Consider the following 18,177-nt stretch of genomic DNA (forward strand, 5'->3'; position numbering starts at 1 on the left):
TTGCCGCCGTCGTCGCCGCCGCACCCGGTAACTCTCGCGAATTTACATTAAAAAAAAAACGCGGAAACATGTGTACATAGGCCAACTAGCCGACCGGAGGGCGAAATGCCGCATTCCCATGTGAATCAAGGGCAAGGTGGGCCAATCTTCTGGTCAAACTTCTTATTTTCTTTTTTTTCCAAGTGAAAGTGCCGATTTCGCTAACCTGTCTTAAGTCCTCGCCGGCGAAATTTCGCCCGCAGTATCGTTGCACATTTGTGAACTCGATACAAAGATATAAACTATCTAGAAACGACTTGCGATGTTATTCAGCAAAAATAATGTTTATACATTCTCCGCGAATAAAACTCTCACGCGTGTTGTTCCCGTTGCCCACGCAGAAAAGAACGATGCTCTTGGTGTAAGTGAATTTTCTGTTGTATGAATAACAGATGAAAGTTCGGTAGAAACAGGGAGTTTCCCGTAGAAGGATATTACTCAGGCAATTGCTCTCAATCGAGTTTTAATGCGCTTCAATAATTGAAATGATAATTCAAACGATAATAATTCAGATGAATTTTTTCGGGAACAAAGATTATGTCAGAAATATTATTTCAGATATATCACTTCAAGATATCTGTCACGTCATTTCAAGATATAATGTGTATATAATAGTTCAATGGCATTATCCAATGACATTTTTCTGAAGCGATAGCTTTGCTTCAGAAAAAAGAAAGTATCACTTTATATGGAAAAATTTTATTTCACCATCATCCAATTTTCGTCAGGTTCCTATTCAATTATAAGAATGTTTAAGATTTTTTTTTTACGTATGCATATGGATTAGATTCCATTTGGTAGAGAAAGATTAAAATTTGTTTAAATATGATTTACATATCTTGCACTGCATAAATAAAAGTGATTATCCGTCTGCCGTATTTTTAGATATGTTTGATTTCTCAAGAGACCTGCTTTAGCATAAGAATTTCAACTATTTTAAGTCTAATTTTAGATCTACCTTAATGTCTTCCAATATGTCTTCTCACTTCATTACCATAGCGTTAAATAGTAGTAAATTATTTTGTTGATAATAACGAGCGTATTTTCTCCTGAAAAAAAAGACGATTTTTCCTTTCATTTTCGTATTTTCGTATTCGTACCTGATGGAAGTTTGTGAATTTGCATTTGTAATTGTTACCATCTTGACGATCAAGTATAGGACCACCGTCACTTGACACACGATAATTTATGGCGAGAAAGCGAATGTTCCCAATATGAAAGTAACCTGCAGATATTATCCGGAACTAACAGATTAAATTACCATGCACAGCGATATAGATCTGTTCTCAAAGGTTAAGACTGTACTTCTCGAAGTAGGGATTTTCTCGACGAAAGGCCGAATTGATAATTAATAATTAATAATAAATAATAAATTTGTCGCTCGCGCGAAAAATTTAATTTCTTTCTCTTTATAAAAAAATAAATGAAACTACACAAAAAGGTATAACATTATAAATTCAAACGTGATAGTTAATATCTCAGTTATCACACACGCACATATAAGAACGATGTAATTTGTAATATAAAAAAATTTTCCAAGTAGATTTAAATCAGCAAGAGTAACAGATTGCCAAGAAATGATGAATGAATAATAAAATTCGAGATGTAGCTAATATTATTTTTACGATCTCGTGTCCTGTCGTAGGGAATACATCTTCCCGCTTAAAGATCGAAAGCTTCTCCACTTGCCGACGTTACATCGACGCTTTTGTAATCACAGCACGATCCCGCGATCGTCATATTATCATTCCGTTATGTCCGTGGAATATTCAGGAACCCATGTAAGCTGGTCGAATCTCATTTCATAACTTGATTATGTAAGGTAGGAGTGAATAGTCAATGATCACACTAACCGAAATGTACGCTAAACCAAATGCCGCTGACGTCTTCGATAATCTTAAACGGAACGATTTAAATTGCTAACTGAAGGTTATATGATAATTTTGTTATTGTAATATAAACCGATATTAGCGGATTATTCGATTTTTTTTTCGAAATCTACTGTTATCAAAAAGAGGGATGGATCGAAACGTCCGGCGAAAACGTCAATGAACGCTAGATTTTGAAATTTCACACGTTTTCATGAATTTTCACGCGAAATTACAAGCGTTCTCCTTTTTCTTATATAATATTTTCATATTTGAACTACTATAATTTTTTCATATCTCTGTTTCTATAGACAAACTCAAAAAATGATCAAATCGCAAAGAAGATTATGATATTTTGATATTCTACATATTCTACACACACAAATTTTTGTTTAACTTCAACGTATTTTTCAATTTACTTCATTATTGTTCAATTACAATTCTGCTACACCATCTCAGATTTATTTCTATCATTGCTCTTGCGACTCTTTAATATATTTTATTAATATCACATACGTAAGTGTATTCGCCGAATACATATTTATCAGCGAATCAATCCACCTTTAGCTTAACTTTGTTTATGTAACAAACTTCTTGAAATGTATTTAAAATATTTTTATATAACCGTTAATTCTCTCTACGGGGGGAAAGAACCTTGCACGCTCCACCAAGAGATATCTCCACCAAGAGCAACTATCGATCGCCGTAATTTTATCGCACGATCTAAATGCCAGTCTTGTGTCGATAGCTTTGTAAATTACACCGGCAACTACGTGCTGTACCGATCACGAATTCAGAATGTTCATTCATGCGCAGGACGTATCAATAGACGCACTTAAAGGCGCGGATGAATCATGAATACTCCTCACGCGTAAAAAACGCACAAACCGCAATCTTCTTACGCTAACAAAAGTCGTCACCGGGGTTTTACCGTGTCATAAAATATAGTTCGGCCATGTCAACGACTTTTCCTCAATATTGACTTTATTTTTATCGACGTCTCCCTCGAGCTTACTTCAGTATTCATCAACTTTTAATCGACCAACCTATATATACACAGAAATTTATTCGACAAATTTGCATCTATTTTTGCATTCCATCGACTGTATTAAAAATCAATATAATATAACATACAAGGTGTTTGATACAACCCGTATATCCACTCATGCGCAAGTGAAACTCATCAAACTGAAGGAAAAAATTCCTATACCATTCTGTTTTGTTAATTTTCTTTAATTGACATCTCAATAATTATTATAATCATTTGCTAAATGGTAAAGGACTTTTTCATTCAATTTAATGAATTTCACCTGCACACGAGTGGATGTGCTATGCACCAGACACTGTATAATTATTTTATACCGGAGAAATGCAGCAGATAAATGCAATTCCGCTGACTCCGTTCCATTCTATTGATATCTTCTAACATCCATGCGTTTAACTTGTTAGATATAGTTAATTATGTTTAATATATGAATTTATGGAACACGATAATATCAATTGCGTTACCGATGATTACAATGGCATTTAACGATATTTCAACCATAAAAGATATACTATCTGAATAAGATCTGAAAATATATGATAAAAAACAAGACTCTTAAGAAATATTTAACATATTTCCTATGCAAATATCTATTGTATATGAAACATTTACTGTTCGTGAAATTTACTGCTAGTAAGTACCTATTATCATTTTATTATCATACTTTTAGTAGGCACTTGTAGTTTAAATCAAAGTTGTTTATAAATTTATTTGTATCATATTAAAATGATCTTAAAGTTTATTTTCGCGATAAATTATAATGGCGAGGAATAATACATCGGGCGTAATTATTTTTTCGATTCGTGAATATTTTTTCTCTCGTTCTTGCACGATAACATGTAATTGTTAATTATATGTTTTAAAATGTGTGGTTGAATTAAACGGCAATTTATACTGTAAATATCTCTTTCTCGGTTAAATTAAGTTAAATCTTTTTTATTGTATATGAAGAAAAAATGTTTGTTCTTTTTTTGGTAAGTTCGCATTAAGCCTCTCTCTTTATGTTTGTCGTAAATCTTATTAAGATTTATCTGTAATTCAAGGGCAAATTAATATAGATTTATATTTTTTATGTCACAATATAATAAAAAATGTCGCGGAAGAAATTATGCTGTTTTAAGTATTAACCGAGTATATTCTCGTTGTTTTTTCTGCACGTTCATATCTTCAACTAATGAGCATAATAATTCCATTTAATCTTTTGTTACGCGTTTTTTGATAGGTAAATTGATTAAAGGATCTATATAGCTTTTTCTACAATTCATACAAATCATTCTACAATTATTTTTTAACAATGATAAATAATGACCTTAAATCTCGAGGCTTTTGAGACGGCATAAACAACGGCCGCTGTAGAAATTAGAAATCTAGTAAATTATTTTTAAACATAAAAAAAGAAGAAGTGAAACTTTCTCGCATCGAGAGATACATCAAACATCGTTAGCATCGGTTCATTACCTGATATTTCATCAATCATTTTTGTAATGGTGTACATTACACCATATGTAATGTACGTCCAAAACGAGCGATGTTGACATATTTTTTTATTTTTATATAATCCCGATCTCTCAATACACGAAGTCGGTTGTGTACAAATGTGCGTATTAAAGTCCTTTTACTGTTCGCACACAGCAATTATCTACCTTGTGTGCCCTTTTTGATCTCTCAGTATTGCATAATTTTATCATGACTGACATATTATCCCACGAGTCCGACGATTTATTACTCCATCCGTTCGAGTTGTTGTTGCTTAAACTTGAGTCCGATCTATAAGTGGAATGGCACTGAACGTTATTGGCAACACACACGGTGCTGGCCATTCAACTTTTCCGCGCTCACCGTGTGTTCAACGGTGCAGCTGCAAGCGAACGCGTATGAAGGCGCAGAAGCGAAAGGCGTACAGTAGTAAACCGAAAAAAAAATTTTTAAACCATGCAAACATATTTCACGGACCGTGTCCTGAATTCTCGTATAATATTCCCCGTTGTTACGACACACCGTTTTTAACATGTTCTTCCTGCAATTAAAGTTGCACGAGCCGCGCAAAAAATATCAGAGATGATCAATTTACTCATTGAACACAACGACATCTCGCGACGTTCCGTTTTGCTTGCGACATGCGAAATTTTGCGCCTCTCGATTCTCTACAGAGCCCGACTCGTCGATTCGTACGAACGCACTTCGGTTTATTTATCCAATTTTTGTAATTTATTACATTACTTTTTGTTTTTCGTTTTACACATTGTATTACACATTGTTTTTCGTTTTAGCTACGTTTTTTGCCCGATCCATATGTTCTTTATAGATTTCGTTTTACTTAACACCTATTATGTTCAATAACATGTTTATTATATTTTTAAAAAGTCAATAATCTGTTCAAGGTAGAATGTTCATTCGAAACTACCATTTAAAAGTTTGTTAACGACAATAATATTCAGCATCGAATATTTCTCAAATCATCTAAATACACGGATATCTGGTTATATTGAAATAATTAGGAAATCAAGCAGCGAGAATCACAATCAAGAACTATCGAAGTAACTATCGAAGTATCCAAGTAACGAGAAAATATCAACTATGTCTCCTTCAAATTTTGATGTCCTTTGAATATTATAGTATAAATTGTAGTCTAGATGAAAATAAAAAAATACGCAATTTTTTAAAGCATTTAATTCTTTAGGGATTTAATTTGGGAGATGAAGGAACTTCTTGAAGAAAATCAGTTTTCATATTTCTGAGCAAATATCTTAATTGGCCGATCGTAAAAGGTCGTAAAAGTGCATAGCTAACAAATATACTAATAAAATTTGATAAACTAATATGTATAGTCTTGTATGCAAAGTAATTAGCAAAGCTTCGCCGCGCTGTAGGAATTACGGTCCAGTTGAGCAACAAGTTGACAACGAATTTTCCTACACGTCGAATTCTTCCCTCTGCTGTTTTTTATCATCTATAGATACAACTACGCAATATGCATATTGCATGAAATAATTAGCGTTCAGTCACCAAAGTTCAACTTAGAGACTTACAAATGAAAACTAGTCCTCCTCCATATTCGAATAATTCGACTTCGTTGAATATCTCGCGATCAGTCGAACGTAACGCGGGCTTTTGATAAAACCTGATTGTTTTTAATCTCTGTATTCAAAAGAACATAAGTATATATGCTCTTCGTCCTTGAATATCCAGCTTCAAATGTGACTGTTCAAAGTTTCGCCCAATAGTATAACATATACGATGAATTATCAATTATTAAATTGATTATTATGAACAGAATAAATCATCACGAAGCGAGAAATCGAACGTCATGACTCCCGTTAGTTTGAGATTCGAAACACTTTTATTTGTCCAATTTGATAAATATTTTTATCCTTGTACATGTAATCGAGTTGGAATCAACGTGTTAGCTTATTTTACCCGGGGAAATCCTCGAGTAGCATAGTGCGAAAAATCGCGCTATAAATGGGCGCAAGTTTCCTCGTGCTTCCACACATATCTTAAACCTTGATTCGACGAAATTTCGAGAACAAGAATAAAATCTTTAGGATTTTAATTAAAGGAAAGTGACGAGCTGTATACATGCCTTCTACATGTTTTAATTAACTCGGCATATGCATCAGTAATACATCGTGAAATTTCGATATCGAGCGCTGAGCCGGATCGAGATGTATGAAGCAGCAACGAGAACGACAGAAGGAAGACGAAGCAATTCGCAAAGGACATTACACATTTCGTTCGCGTCGCATGCTCTAAATGCCGCTCATACGCCGAAAATCTTTCCTGAATCGAGAGCGATAAGTATGCAAACCAACAACCGGGATGACGGATCGTGCGGCCTTAAAACGAAGCGGCTGCATTCACGCATCCTGCGTGCGTAAGTTGCCCGTAAAATCGACGCGAACGAATGCCGTTTTCCTTTAAGGTAAATGTATGCATCGATCTCTACATCTGTACGCATTAATCACCGCGCTAATCATAAATGAACCTGATATTTTAATTACCAAAGATACGAGTATCTTGAGTAACAAATTTTGATTTAATAATAAATTCAATAATAAATGTACAAGCAGACAAAACAAGATTGATCGAATCAATCGATCGATCAATCGGTTGTGTGACAATCGACGAACCAAAGGCATTTTGATTGGAGGAAACGGAATTTCTGGTCTTTGTAAAACAAATTCGATTCTTAAGAAATAGAAATTCTGTTTCCTTCAATTAAAAACATATTTAATAGTGTTATTGATCTAATCATCTTTTTTCTCCATACACTAATATAATAAATGTAATAATAATAATAAATATAATTCAATAAACGTATAATAAAAAGAAATGCAATACAAAATGTCAGAATTAAAGACGTGTCCAGCCATGAGTACTTTCTTTAATTCTATCGTTCCTTTTCTCACAATTGAAAAATTCGCGATAAATCAAGAAATTAAAAGTTGTGAAAATGTGGAAATTGAAGATTGTATTTTGATCGATCTGACTCGCTTTGTCCGATCAGAGTCAATCTCGACACCAATCTTCGATTTTCAACATAATCAAGAAAGAGAAGAAAACAATCCGCATTAGAGTCGCGCGTGATGTTTTATTTATATACGACACCTCCTCTTCTCTCATTAATTCCGTGAAATTGGAAACACTTCTCGTTAATTATTGCAGGACGAGGCATTTCGCGGCATGGTGATCCTCACCGATCGGTAATCGGTGCTCTCCATCGCCAAATTGGCTATCGGCATTCCGCCGAGGAGAGGCGCGGTTCCTCTATGCTGATGCTAATTCGTCAAACGCACCTCGCAATAATTCGTTGCGTTAACAAGAATAATTGCATTGTGAACATATTCATGCATTCCTGCACGTACGTATCTGCACACGTGCACCTTTTGCGAGAGCGGAATGTAAAAAGTGCGTATACCCGTGCGTTAGTACCAGGTATCACCGTGGTGTACGAATGCGAGTCGCAGCGCTAACATAAAAATCACGTTTGGAGTATAATTTCACTCCAACTTAGGCTCGACTAATATTTTTCTTCGGCAAGTAGACCGGTAGAAATAAACCGGCAAAAGTTGTTACGTCAGTCTCGCGATTTTTTAGAAGTCTCCATTCTTGTCGATATGAATTATTTTAACATATGATGTGAATACACGTGAGTGGATATATAATTATAAATAAAAACTATTCTGACATGCCGAAAATTGTCCGAACATTGTGAGAAATTTCGAAAATTATATATGTTTCACACGAACAAAAAATTCCCCCATCTTCAATTTAATCATAAATACGAGGACAAATTTGTTCTGTAAGTGAAAAGAAAATTAATTTAAATAAAGAATATCGTCCGTTATATTCATCCCACGTGTAAAATCGGAGTAGATCTAGTCGGATAGAAGTCTCTTAACGAGAAAGATGAAGAGAATATATCGTCTCGAATTTGTGCTTTATTCAAGACCGAATTTATTCGAGTTACAACAAGTCGCTTCACCCCTCTGATTTCCAATTTCGACGCGTGCAAATAAGCAGCGAGGGCTTTCCAGATTTCCGTGATTTTCACTCTCGATTCACTCTCGAAAAACGTTATTACTTCCATGAGAGGAGTAAAAGTCGAGGAATTGCAAAAAAACAGGTGTGGAGATGACGCGAAGCTGCTCGGCCGAGTCGAGAAAGTCAAGAGCGCTGCCGGATACCGCGACGCCGATGTACTCCAAGAGGGATCTCTCGCAAAAGCCGGTTAGCCTACTTACGAGCGCAAGTACAGCTCGAAAATCTACCCAACCGGTCGCTGTTCGTTGATCCAAGAATATTGTTATCGTCGTCATTTTCCTCAACGCCGACCTTCGTTCGTCATACGACAAATTCGGGGAAGAGAAAAAAAGAATACAGACGGACACGAGAAAACATCCTTAACGACGGCTCGGTTGCAGCCCGAAGTTTACCTAAGCCTTACATAATGGCAATTACGTCTTCGAACTGACGATCCGCGGAACGTCATCGATGGTAGAATTTCAAAACCGCCCACCGGTCTCTACAACGCTCTCGATCGAAGACGAGAAAGTACGTCGCGATTTCGCACGTACGCCTCGGCTCGAAAATTGCAACTGTACTTTCGATCTCTCGGGAATGAATGTATGCTGGGTGGGATCGCAATTAATTTGCGAAACAACGAGGGCAAATTTTTCTTTTTAATTTCACTCTTCGAGAATGATCATCTTATCACCATCAATCAATCACCATCTTGATACTTTCGCCGAGGAAAATTCGATTCACGAAATATCCGCGTCTTGACCAAGAGATGCGCGGTCAGTCCGGACAAATTTACAATTTCTTATTGCAACTTTTCCAAACGAAGTACGAAACTTGGCAATTCTTACATTGAATTTTTTAACATAAATTATTATATATCAATATTATTATTAACTCATTCGAATATTATGTTACGTAAACGTGGATGACGCACTTGCCTGTGCAATTTCAACTCAGTTTTTTGAATCTGCATAAAAGTAAATTTGTATTTCGCCGAAATCAAATTAGTTTTTTACCGCATGCATTCGATCTATTATACATATGACATGTAAATCGTCAGTTATTTAATTTTTTAGAAAAATATTGATCTGATGTTAAAACATCTACACTGATGTTAAAACATGCGCGTACAGGATTATACATATTCGCATATGCAATTACTTCAAAGTATACTGATAAGACTCCGTACGTGTTTTGTTTTAAAATCACTCAAGTACTGCCGTAAGAGTGATTAAAAATGTTTTTCCATCGTTCATTCATGCATATCATCATCGGTATAATTTTTGGGAAGAACACTGAAGAAATTATAATATCTTGACGTAAACTTTACGCATGACATTCCTCAGGCTTGATAAATACTTATTATGCCAACTACCGTGAATAGTAGTTACCAATATATTATTGTAGTTCCTCGCTAATTTATATATGAGACATAAGCAACTCTTCCCGACAAATTAAATACATAATCGATAGAGAGCGAATGAAACGAGCTAATGAATACGCGCATTGCGAATTATATTTATTTATCACAATTGTAGTGATTCAAATGTAAATCGGGCATTGAAATAAATAGCGAAAGTTAGCAAGATGGTAATAAAGATCTTTAACGTTCTAAGAACATAAATAATGATACAAATTTAAACGTCTCAAAGCTCCGTAAAGTGCGTGCAACTCGAACCTCTGCGAACTAACGAATTCAAATATTGAAAGCGCGCATGCGCACAGCAGTCAGCATGCACGCTCACGTAGTCAAAGCAGTGTCTAAAATGTGTTCAGTACCTGTTTGCATCTTGACGAAATTTCGCGTCGCGCGAACGATACGATGAAATGCGAATTACAATGATATGCTAATTTACATCAGATCGGATACGGATTTTTCAAACATACGTTTGTTATCAAATGAACGAGTCGCTAATTTGACTCCGCGGAACATACCATCACTAGCAGACGACCCAGATAGCGTCTGCTAGAATCGACAGATAAACAACTCTTGTGATAAGACGCGTCATTCCGTTGAGAAATATTTCGTGCGAGCATGCACATCTTTTTTACCGTGCGTCGTGATAACCTACCGATATCAATCGACTCTCTCCTCTTCGAAAACACTGAGGGACACGCGATCTTCCGAACAAAAGCCTACGAAGGAGAACACGTTGCCTCACAGTACGACATTTGACACACCCCAGCAAACACAGAATACAACCATTACGTAACATAAAAGTAACATACAATATAACAAGTGTAGAATATCGTCTAGATATGTTCATATTATAATCACATCCATATGTATATGTATTACGTTTAAGTATGTTAAGTATGTTTAAGTATATTCGTACGCATGTTCGCATTATGCCTATACGTTTTTATATGCAGTTATTAAATCGTTTGATAGACAGTTTTTGCTCATCATATATAAAATATAATTCATGAATGTATGTATAATGTATAATAAGATGATTGTAGTACAGTGATTCTTGCACCATCAAGTCCACTCTTATGGTAAAGTAATTGACTTTTTGGTCAATGGTAATTTCTGTCACCAGTAAAGGTCATTCTACAATGAGGTTGTAGTATGCAGTAGTCAAAAAAACCAATCACGATCGATTATTTTCTTTACGATCGAAGAATAATCGACTGTGATTGGTCAATTTGCTTACTGCATACTACTACAACCTCATTGTAGAATGACCTTAACAGTACTTCCCATTGAAACATTATTCATAATGACGAAAGTGAATCAGCTATAATAATTAATCAATTTAGGATAGCAAAATGCTTTAATTTTATTCATTAATCAAGTACCGTTTTTAACATAAAATAATTGTTACATTTTTGGAAACATTTTTTTCAATTAATTTGATAATTCATTGATATTTGATTATAAGCTTGATCGACAGCTTGTAATCGTCACATGCAATTATATATCTGTGGTTGCTAGAAGAAGTAGATAATTTATATTCAAGTTATATAACATTTTAGTAATCTATATGACTGTCATACAATCTTTCGGTAACTAACGTAATGGACAAGTGACATTTCAGTAGCATATCATATTTATGTTATATAATTACAGTTTCATACGAATGAGAAATTACTGGTGTATATGTTGCATATAATTTATATAATTTACATGTGATATTATCTGTTGCATTTTGTTACATTGTGACAATATATTCGTATTTAGTAAGATATGTTATGTAATTTAATACGGACGAGTGTCATAGTATTTAATCTTAAATCTACCCAAAATTACTCGCTCAATACTCATCGTGCGATCATCTGGAGCACATCGTGACTCCGAGCTGATGTAGGTTAAGTCACATGCAGAAACGGTGCAGTGAATTATGTTGACGCGCGCTTAAGGTTATGTTCGACCGTTGTGCTCTGTGTTTGCTGCGAATGTAATCGTGAAACTTGAATAAAACGACGCGTTTTTGCGGACGAGTCATGTCCAACAAATTCCCCCGCTCGTCGTAGAAAGCCGCGATTCACGAGAAGGCGCGATACGCGCGACAATTTGAATATGAATCTCTGCCGCGAGAACGAGAGGAGAAAGACGTCGAGGTTGACAGACCGAATAACCGCGTCTCGCAACCGCGAAAACGTACCTGGCATCGTTGCAGAAGCGTGCCGCATGTCCGGGCGACAGCTGACCGTGATTTTGCACACGTAGTCGTAAGTTCCCTCCGTAATTGGGCGAAATGTCCGAACTGGCACAGTTTCTCCGCACGAGCACAGAGCCTACTCGACGCTATACACGCCATAGTGAGGACCGTAGTGAGCGGACTTAACCGACCGACCGAATAGCCTGGTCTCTCTCCTGGCTATCCACTCGATCCCACCTCCGTTCCCGAGCGCCACGTTCTTTTCCGCCCCTCCGCCATCCCAGGTGAAGTATCGTCCAAACCTCGAACTGTAAATGAGAGCACGGGTCCTTTTTTGATGGTGCTAGGATGCGTTGCTTTTCAGATGAGCTTTCGATGTGATTTTCACGAATCTCGTGTAAATAGTCGCAAGCCGCATGCGTGTTTCGCGGAAAATAGACCAATGGATGCGCTCGTATACGTATATGCATAGAAAGATTTAAATTCGCAATTTAAACAAGATCCGGATAAAAGATTTCTCTTATATGTACGGTTCTTTTTACATCTAATTTTCTAGCCGCTTAGTGTGCACATTATATATATTTTAATAATAACGTAAAATACAATAAAAAAATAAAAACTGTTTTTACATGACTACGTATAGTATAATATACCAAGAGTTAATTAAATATTAATGTTTATCTAATACTCCACTGATTTCGTCCATAAACTATGAATAATTCAGCAAATATTATATTAATATTTTTTCCCTCGGCAAATTCGTTAAACACTACTCTATGTTATCGTATATAAATAAACGTGATTACTGAAATAAAAATTAATTTAATATGGTGATATGAGATATGGTGATTAAGTAAAGTCATTAAGTAAAAGACTTTCACTAATATCTATCTATTACCATCATATTTAACTTCCATTACATTAAATATATTCCGATATAATGGGTGCATTCAGTACTACAACCGCTCACTGAGCGCTAAGTGAGCTCTTGCATCTGATTGGTATATACCTTTAGATTTAAATATATACACCAATCAGATGCAAGAGCTCATTTAGTGCTCAGTGAGCGGTTATAGTACTGAATGCACCCAATATGACAAACGTTCAGCCAATCATGTACTCAATATTTGTCTATTTGTAACATGTGGTCTGTTCTTTTTAGCTGCACTACTGAACTGGTGCAATAAGTTAAAGCGAGAAAAAATATAGTTGTCTCATTCTAACTTATTGCACTAGTTCCGCAGTGCAGCTGAAAAGAACAGACCAATGAACTATAGATTTTTAGTACTGACAGCGAATATCAGAACGCATGCCTACATCGTGCAGTAAAATGGCGGGTGGCATGGTCAATAGGTTCAATTTGGCTCTTCAAAATTTAGAACGAGCAATCCAGATATTTTTTGGTCATGGATTTCCTCCAAGTAATTGACATTGATTAATAAAAAATGTATCAAAATAATTTCGAACAGTTGATACAAACAATTTAAGAGACATTTTAACTTTATATGTTTCTTAACCTCAATCGAAACGTCGCGTACAATGATAAATTTTGTGTATATAAAATGAGAAAATAATATTAATTTTAGTCGGATTTATTTACTTAAATTTTTTTAATGAAGTTATGTATGTTGAGTAAAAAATAAGTTTAATTTTTGTATGCAGGACCACTATACGCAATCGATTGTAACTTTTTGAGTGAACCGAAACCAGTTAACCGTCTTGGTAGCCGATCCTTAAAAGAAATTTTCGAGAATGGTATTTTATGGGCAGTTCCAAAATCTCGACGCAGTTTGGAGAGAAGATATAAAAGAAGGTTTGGAATTCTTAAATACGTGTGGAAGCCATTAGTTGCAAAAACTAATATATTAATGTGTATAAACTGTGGTCATCATTATGAAGCTAATCGCTTATGTGGTAAGTATTGTGTACAACATTAGAACTCATAATAAAGTAATGAAATTTTATTTGTTAACAATATAAAACAATACAATAGAAATAGGAAAAATTATTTATATATATCTATATATATATATATATGTGTGTGTGTGTGTGTGTGTGTGTATGTGTGTGTGTGTGTGTGTGTGTGTGTGTGTGTATATGTGTGTGTCCAAATTAGAAATAAATAAATATATATATATATTGTTATTTTTATAAAATAGTTTACTTGAAATTAGCTGCAAAATAATCACTAAAATGCTTTGTTTAATATATCATTTCAAATATAAAATATATAAAAGTACATGATAAAAACAGATTTATATTTATCTAATATAAAATATATATATAAATATATTTTGGTATTCCTGTAATATCCCTTTATCATAATATACATAGGACATTGTTATGAGAAAGTAAAGCTCGAGACCAAGGAAATGCAAGATGCTATTCAAAAAGAATTAGGATTAAGCCCAGTAGAAGAAAATGTAATTGTACTATATGATGGAGAAAAAGATCAGAAAACAGATGAATTCTGGAAGGTACTAAACATATTGTAGATTATAATAATAATTTCATAAAATATTGATTTCTTTTAATTTATATGTACTTTGATTTTTTCAGAACCAGAAAGTAGTTGAAATGCCAAAGAAAAGACCTTCATGGTTTCATCAGAATTTGCTTGAACCAACAACACAGGAACCATCAAATAAGACAGATGTTAAACCCACAAATCTTGCATAAAGTATACTGGATCAGATGGAAATTAGATTTTAACAATTTGCAGTAAAAATTCAGGATATATCTGTTGAACTAAATTAAAATAATTTCAATTAATTATGAAAATCAGATTTATTAAATTAGGATGTCTTACTTTGTAAATAGTATGATTCTATAAATAAACTGAACATGTAAGTATAAAATAGATCAAATTTGTAGTTTAAAAAAAGAATCAATATTCATTTTTCCAGAATGTTTATAAGTTCTAAAATGCTTGTAAATATTTTAACATGTTTCTAAAGTTACAAACGTTTTAAGAAAGATGGATTTCTCTAAACTAAAGCTGGCAAAATGGATAATGATTTTTTTGTGTATGTTGTGTCCCATTTTATATTATATTAATTTTCATTTATATTGTTACTATTATTATCTTTATATTTACGAATATAAAGTTACTTCAATATAAAGTTAATTTTAAAGTAACAAAATAGGATAAAGGGAGAAAATGAAAATGACAAAGAAAATAAAATTGAAAGTATTGATATAACATAAATATAATGTAACAAGATATGATTTAAAAATAATATATAAAAAACAAATATAAACCAATATAGATTTAACAAAAAGCATTTAAAAACTATGAAAGTAAACTTTTAGAATTTAATGGTGTTTCATTATAAAAAGTCGATATGTATATCTCTGTGTGTCTATATGTGTATGTTGGCCAAGATAGCTATTGGTACAATCGAATTTTCTGTGGTACATTCTATGATGCTTTATGTAGAAAATAGAATATTTATTACATTTCTTGTGTAATTATAAAACACAGATGCTTCTTAATTTTCTGTTTATTATTATAAAAATATATACATCTTTGTGTGCAATGTATAATAGTTATTCTTTATTCCATCCTGACTTGTTTTATTGTTTTATGTCACTAACTTGCGTATATATATATATATATATTTTGTATATCTATTTCCATATTCCGGAAATTTAATTAAATTATATACATCTTTTACATAGGCATTGAAATTTTAAGAGAACAGTCGTGTACAATATGTTGTCTGGACGTGTCAAATTGTTCTATTTGCAAAAATCAGTGCACAAGTTCAAAGCCATCTATAGACAACTCCTTGGTAAAATGACTTAACACATGTTCATGGAATTCCGCAAATGAGACGGACTTTCCATAAATAGTTCCACATAATGGACATATATTGGTGTCTATGTCTGTATTATCAGGATGGTTAATACATTTTTCCATTGAAATGCTGGGTGTCATTAGACTAGTCTGAGTAGCTCCATGTTCCTTAAAGCTGTCATCAGAATCAGATTGTGTACCTGCCTGGCACATTTTTTTATTTGCGTTCTTTTGACAATTACTACATGTTGCTCCTGAGAAATATATGTTCGTTCTGAAGTTTCTTGATAATTTTATAGGAAACTATGTTAAACTTTATAAATATTATACACATATTGAATCACCAACAATTGAGAAACATGTACATTGTATATAAATGTATAAAAGGTGGTAACACTGAATAAAGTATTATTATCAATTGTTAATTATTTAAATTGTTACATTTTCAAAGTTTATATTATCAAAGATTAAATCATATTTCTTTTATTTTGATTAATGTATAATTTAATACTGAAAATCAATAATGAAATCATGATTAAAAAGATTAATGAATAACAAGGGAAAACCTCGATACTGTAATAATATAATATAATTTCAGAACTTACCTTGTTTCAATTTTTTAAAGTTTTGTAGAGCCCTTTTTAACCTAGTTTGTTGACCCAATAAGGCATCCTTAGTTTGAGCTAATCGGATTTCATGCTGCTTCAATTGCTCCAGTGAATCCATATCAGAATCCTCAGGATATGTGAAGCCAACATTTTGTAAATTTAATTCAGAACCATTCTGTAATTCTATCATCTGCAGATGATAAGATTTCAAATAAGATATTAATTTGAAATACAATCAGTATTAATCCCTTACCTCTGCATATTGTTGCTCTAGAGTAGACTTCTCTAACATAATACTATTAATCAGTCGTAAAGATATTTCTTCTAAACTCTGTTCCCTATCACCTGATAAAGAAAAAATGGTTGTTAATGATAATAAGATTTTCTTTTCAAGTTTTTCTTAATTTCATACAAACCATTATCTGTAGTTAATAAATGTTTCTTATTAATATCTTGTTTGTCTAAATCTGTGATATCACAAAAACTATATGATAAAATATCTGATGGTTGTGTGGGTGGATACTGCTTAAGCGTATCTGAGATTTTTGTCAATTGGCTACCTAAAGATTTATTAGTTTTTGTCAGCCTCGTTAACCTGTTCCATAACTGACGATTTTCCGCAGCTACCATGAAAACATGATGAGTAAGTTGTGTTTTTTGCTTTGTAAGTTCTTCTATCTTTTTCTGTAATCCGAAAATATATTACTTGCACTGCGTTTTATAAAAACTTGCTGTTAGATTTAATACATCTTAATTTTTCTATCCATTAAATAAGAACTAAAATATTGACGAATTATCGTATATTAATGTATCTAAATGTACTGTACAAACTTTTACCACAAAGATTCACTATTTTACTACTACTAGAAGCTTCATATGTATCTATATCTGTAAAATATATATATCTGTTCTTTTTAGCTAAACTAGATTGCACTTTCTGCTTTCAGAATGAAATTAATATATGATTAAATACTGAAGGAAAGAGAAAATTTTTCAATGCAGCACTTGTGTATCTAAAAAGAACAGGCCTATAATTGCGTCAAATAGTTAACAGGCACTTTAAAAAGCAAATCTAGAATGTCTCATATACCTGCAGCATTTCTATCATGCCTTTATCAGCGTCATTGTCGATCGTATCTGCTTTCACAACAGCCGTGGATGTATCCCTGCCACATTCGAGCCTGAGGCACACGTTCTCCTCCTCCACCGCGGCCAGTCGCGTCTGCAATTGTTGACAGCGTTCCTTCATGGTCTTGAATGCGACCAGCAGCGCATAGTACGACCTGAAGGAGCCAGAGTTCTCCGAGTTCTCGATGTCGTTCATCGTACGTCCACACTAACGGACCTTGACACGAAATACAAGCTTCGTGTTGCACACCTCGTTTTGCGAAGTAAAAACAGAATAACACGCGTGCCTTACGCTGCGCCTCGCGAACTTCCGCGATATTTATCGAGTACATTCGCTCGTCCGTGGAAAGTTTAGGTAACCCTACATTCGAACTACTTATGAACTGTGAACATATTCCACGGCTAGACTCACGCAGTCTCCTAAATTTTTTACGTTTCGCGGTGACTCTCAAAACGTTCACTTCATGATATTCACGAAAATTACCGTATTAAAATTTGTTTTATAATGAATAAAAAGCGTTGATGAATTCCCTTTATAATGGTACAACGGTAAATAACGATA

The 18,177-nt window shown here is 33.9% G+C and overlaps 3 protein-coding genes across 3 annotated transcripts in view; 1 reads left to right on the forward strand and 2 right to left on the reverse strand.

Annotated features, from left to right (window-relative positions):
* qless (decaprenyl diphosphate synthase subunit 1 qless) overlaps positions 1-12,239 on the reverse strand; it is a 45,070-nt gene extending 32,831 nt beyond the window's left edge. Inside the window, exon 1 of the mRNA XM_011153209.3 lies at positions 12,084-12,239. Within this exon, the coding sequence (XP_011151511.1) occupies positions 12,084-12,239 (156 nt within the window). The remainder of the gene's footprint in view (positions 1-12,083) is intronic.
* A 1,116-nt stretch (positions 12,240-13,355) lies between these two features.
* On the forward strand, positions 13,356-14,850 carry mRpL32 (mitochondrial ribosomal protein L32). The gene is made up of 4 exons (XM_011153208.3): positions 13,356-13,501; positions 13,743-13,994; positions 14,415-14,557; positions 14,640-14,850. Exons 1-4 carry the CDS (start codon positions 13,390-13,392, stop codon positions 14,757-14,759), a joined length of 627 nt encoding a protein of 208 aa, XP_011151510.2. The 5' UTR covers positions 13,356-13,389; the 3' UTR covers positions 14,760-14,850.
* A 478-nt stretch (positions 14,851-15,328) lies between these two features.
* Positions 15,329-18,092, reverse strand: spn-F (C2H2-type zinc binding domain-containing protein spindle-F). Its single transcript, XM_011153206.3, has 5 exons — positions 17,578-18,092; positions 16,904-17,171; positions 16,741-16,832; positions 16,485-16,677; positions 15,329-16,133 (listed from the first exon to the last, which is right to left on the reverse strand). The coding sequence occupies exons 1-5, from the start codon at positions 17,809-17,811 to the stop codon at positions 15,835-15,837; spliced, it is 1,086 nt and encodes a 361-aa protein (XP_011151508.1). The 5' UTR covers positions 17,812-18,092; the 3' UTR covers positions 15,329-15,834.
* Positions 18,093-18,177: the final 85 nt, after the last annotated feature.

Source organism: Harpegnathos saltator, unplaced genomic scaffold (assembly GCF_003227715.2).
Source record: "Harpegnathos saltator strain DR-91 unplaced genomic scaffold, Hsal_v8.6 scaffold827, whole genome shotgun sequence".
Lineage (NCBI taxonomy): Eukaryota > Metazoa > Arthropoda > Insecta > Hymenoptera > Formicidae > Harpegnathos > Harpegnathos saltator.

Bases quoted from the DNA above. Each gene is read 5' to 3' on its own strand.
- spn-F (XM_011153206.3), bottom strand. From the start codon at position 17,811: ATGAACGACATCGAGAACTCGGAGAACTCTGGCTCCTTCAGGTCGTAC. The intron at 16,678-16,740 runs GTAAGGGATTAA...TATCATCTGCAG, and splicing joins TAGAGCAACAATATGCAGAG to ATGATAGAATTACAGAATGG. The intron at 16,134-16,484 runs GTAAGTTCTGAA...TATATTTCTCAG, and splicing joins CTTTAAAAAATTGAAACAAG to GAGCAACATGTAGTAATTGT.
- mRpL32 (XM_011153208.3), top strand. From the start codon at position 13,390: ATGCCTACATCGTGCAGTAAAATGGCGGGTGGCATGGTCAATAGGTTC. The intron at 13,502-13,742 runs GTAATTGACATT...TTTTGTATGCAG, and splicing joins TGGTCATGGATTTCCTCCAA to GACCACTATACGCAATCGAT. The intron at 13,995-14,414 runs GTAAGTATTGTG...TAATATACATAG, and splicing joins TGAAGCTAATCGCTTATGTG to GACATTGTTATGAGAAAGTA.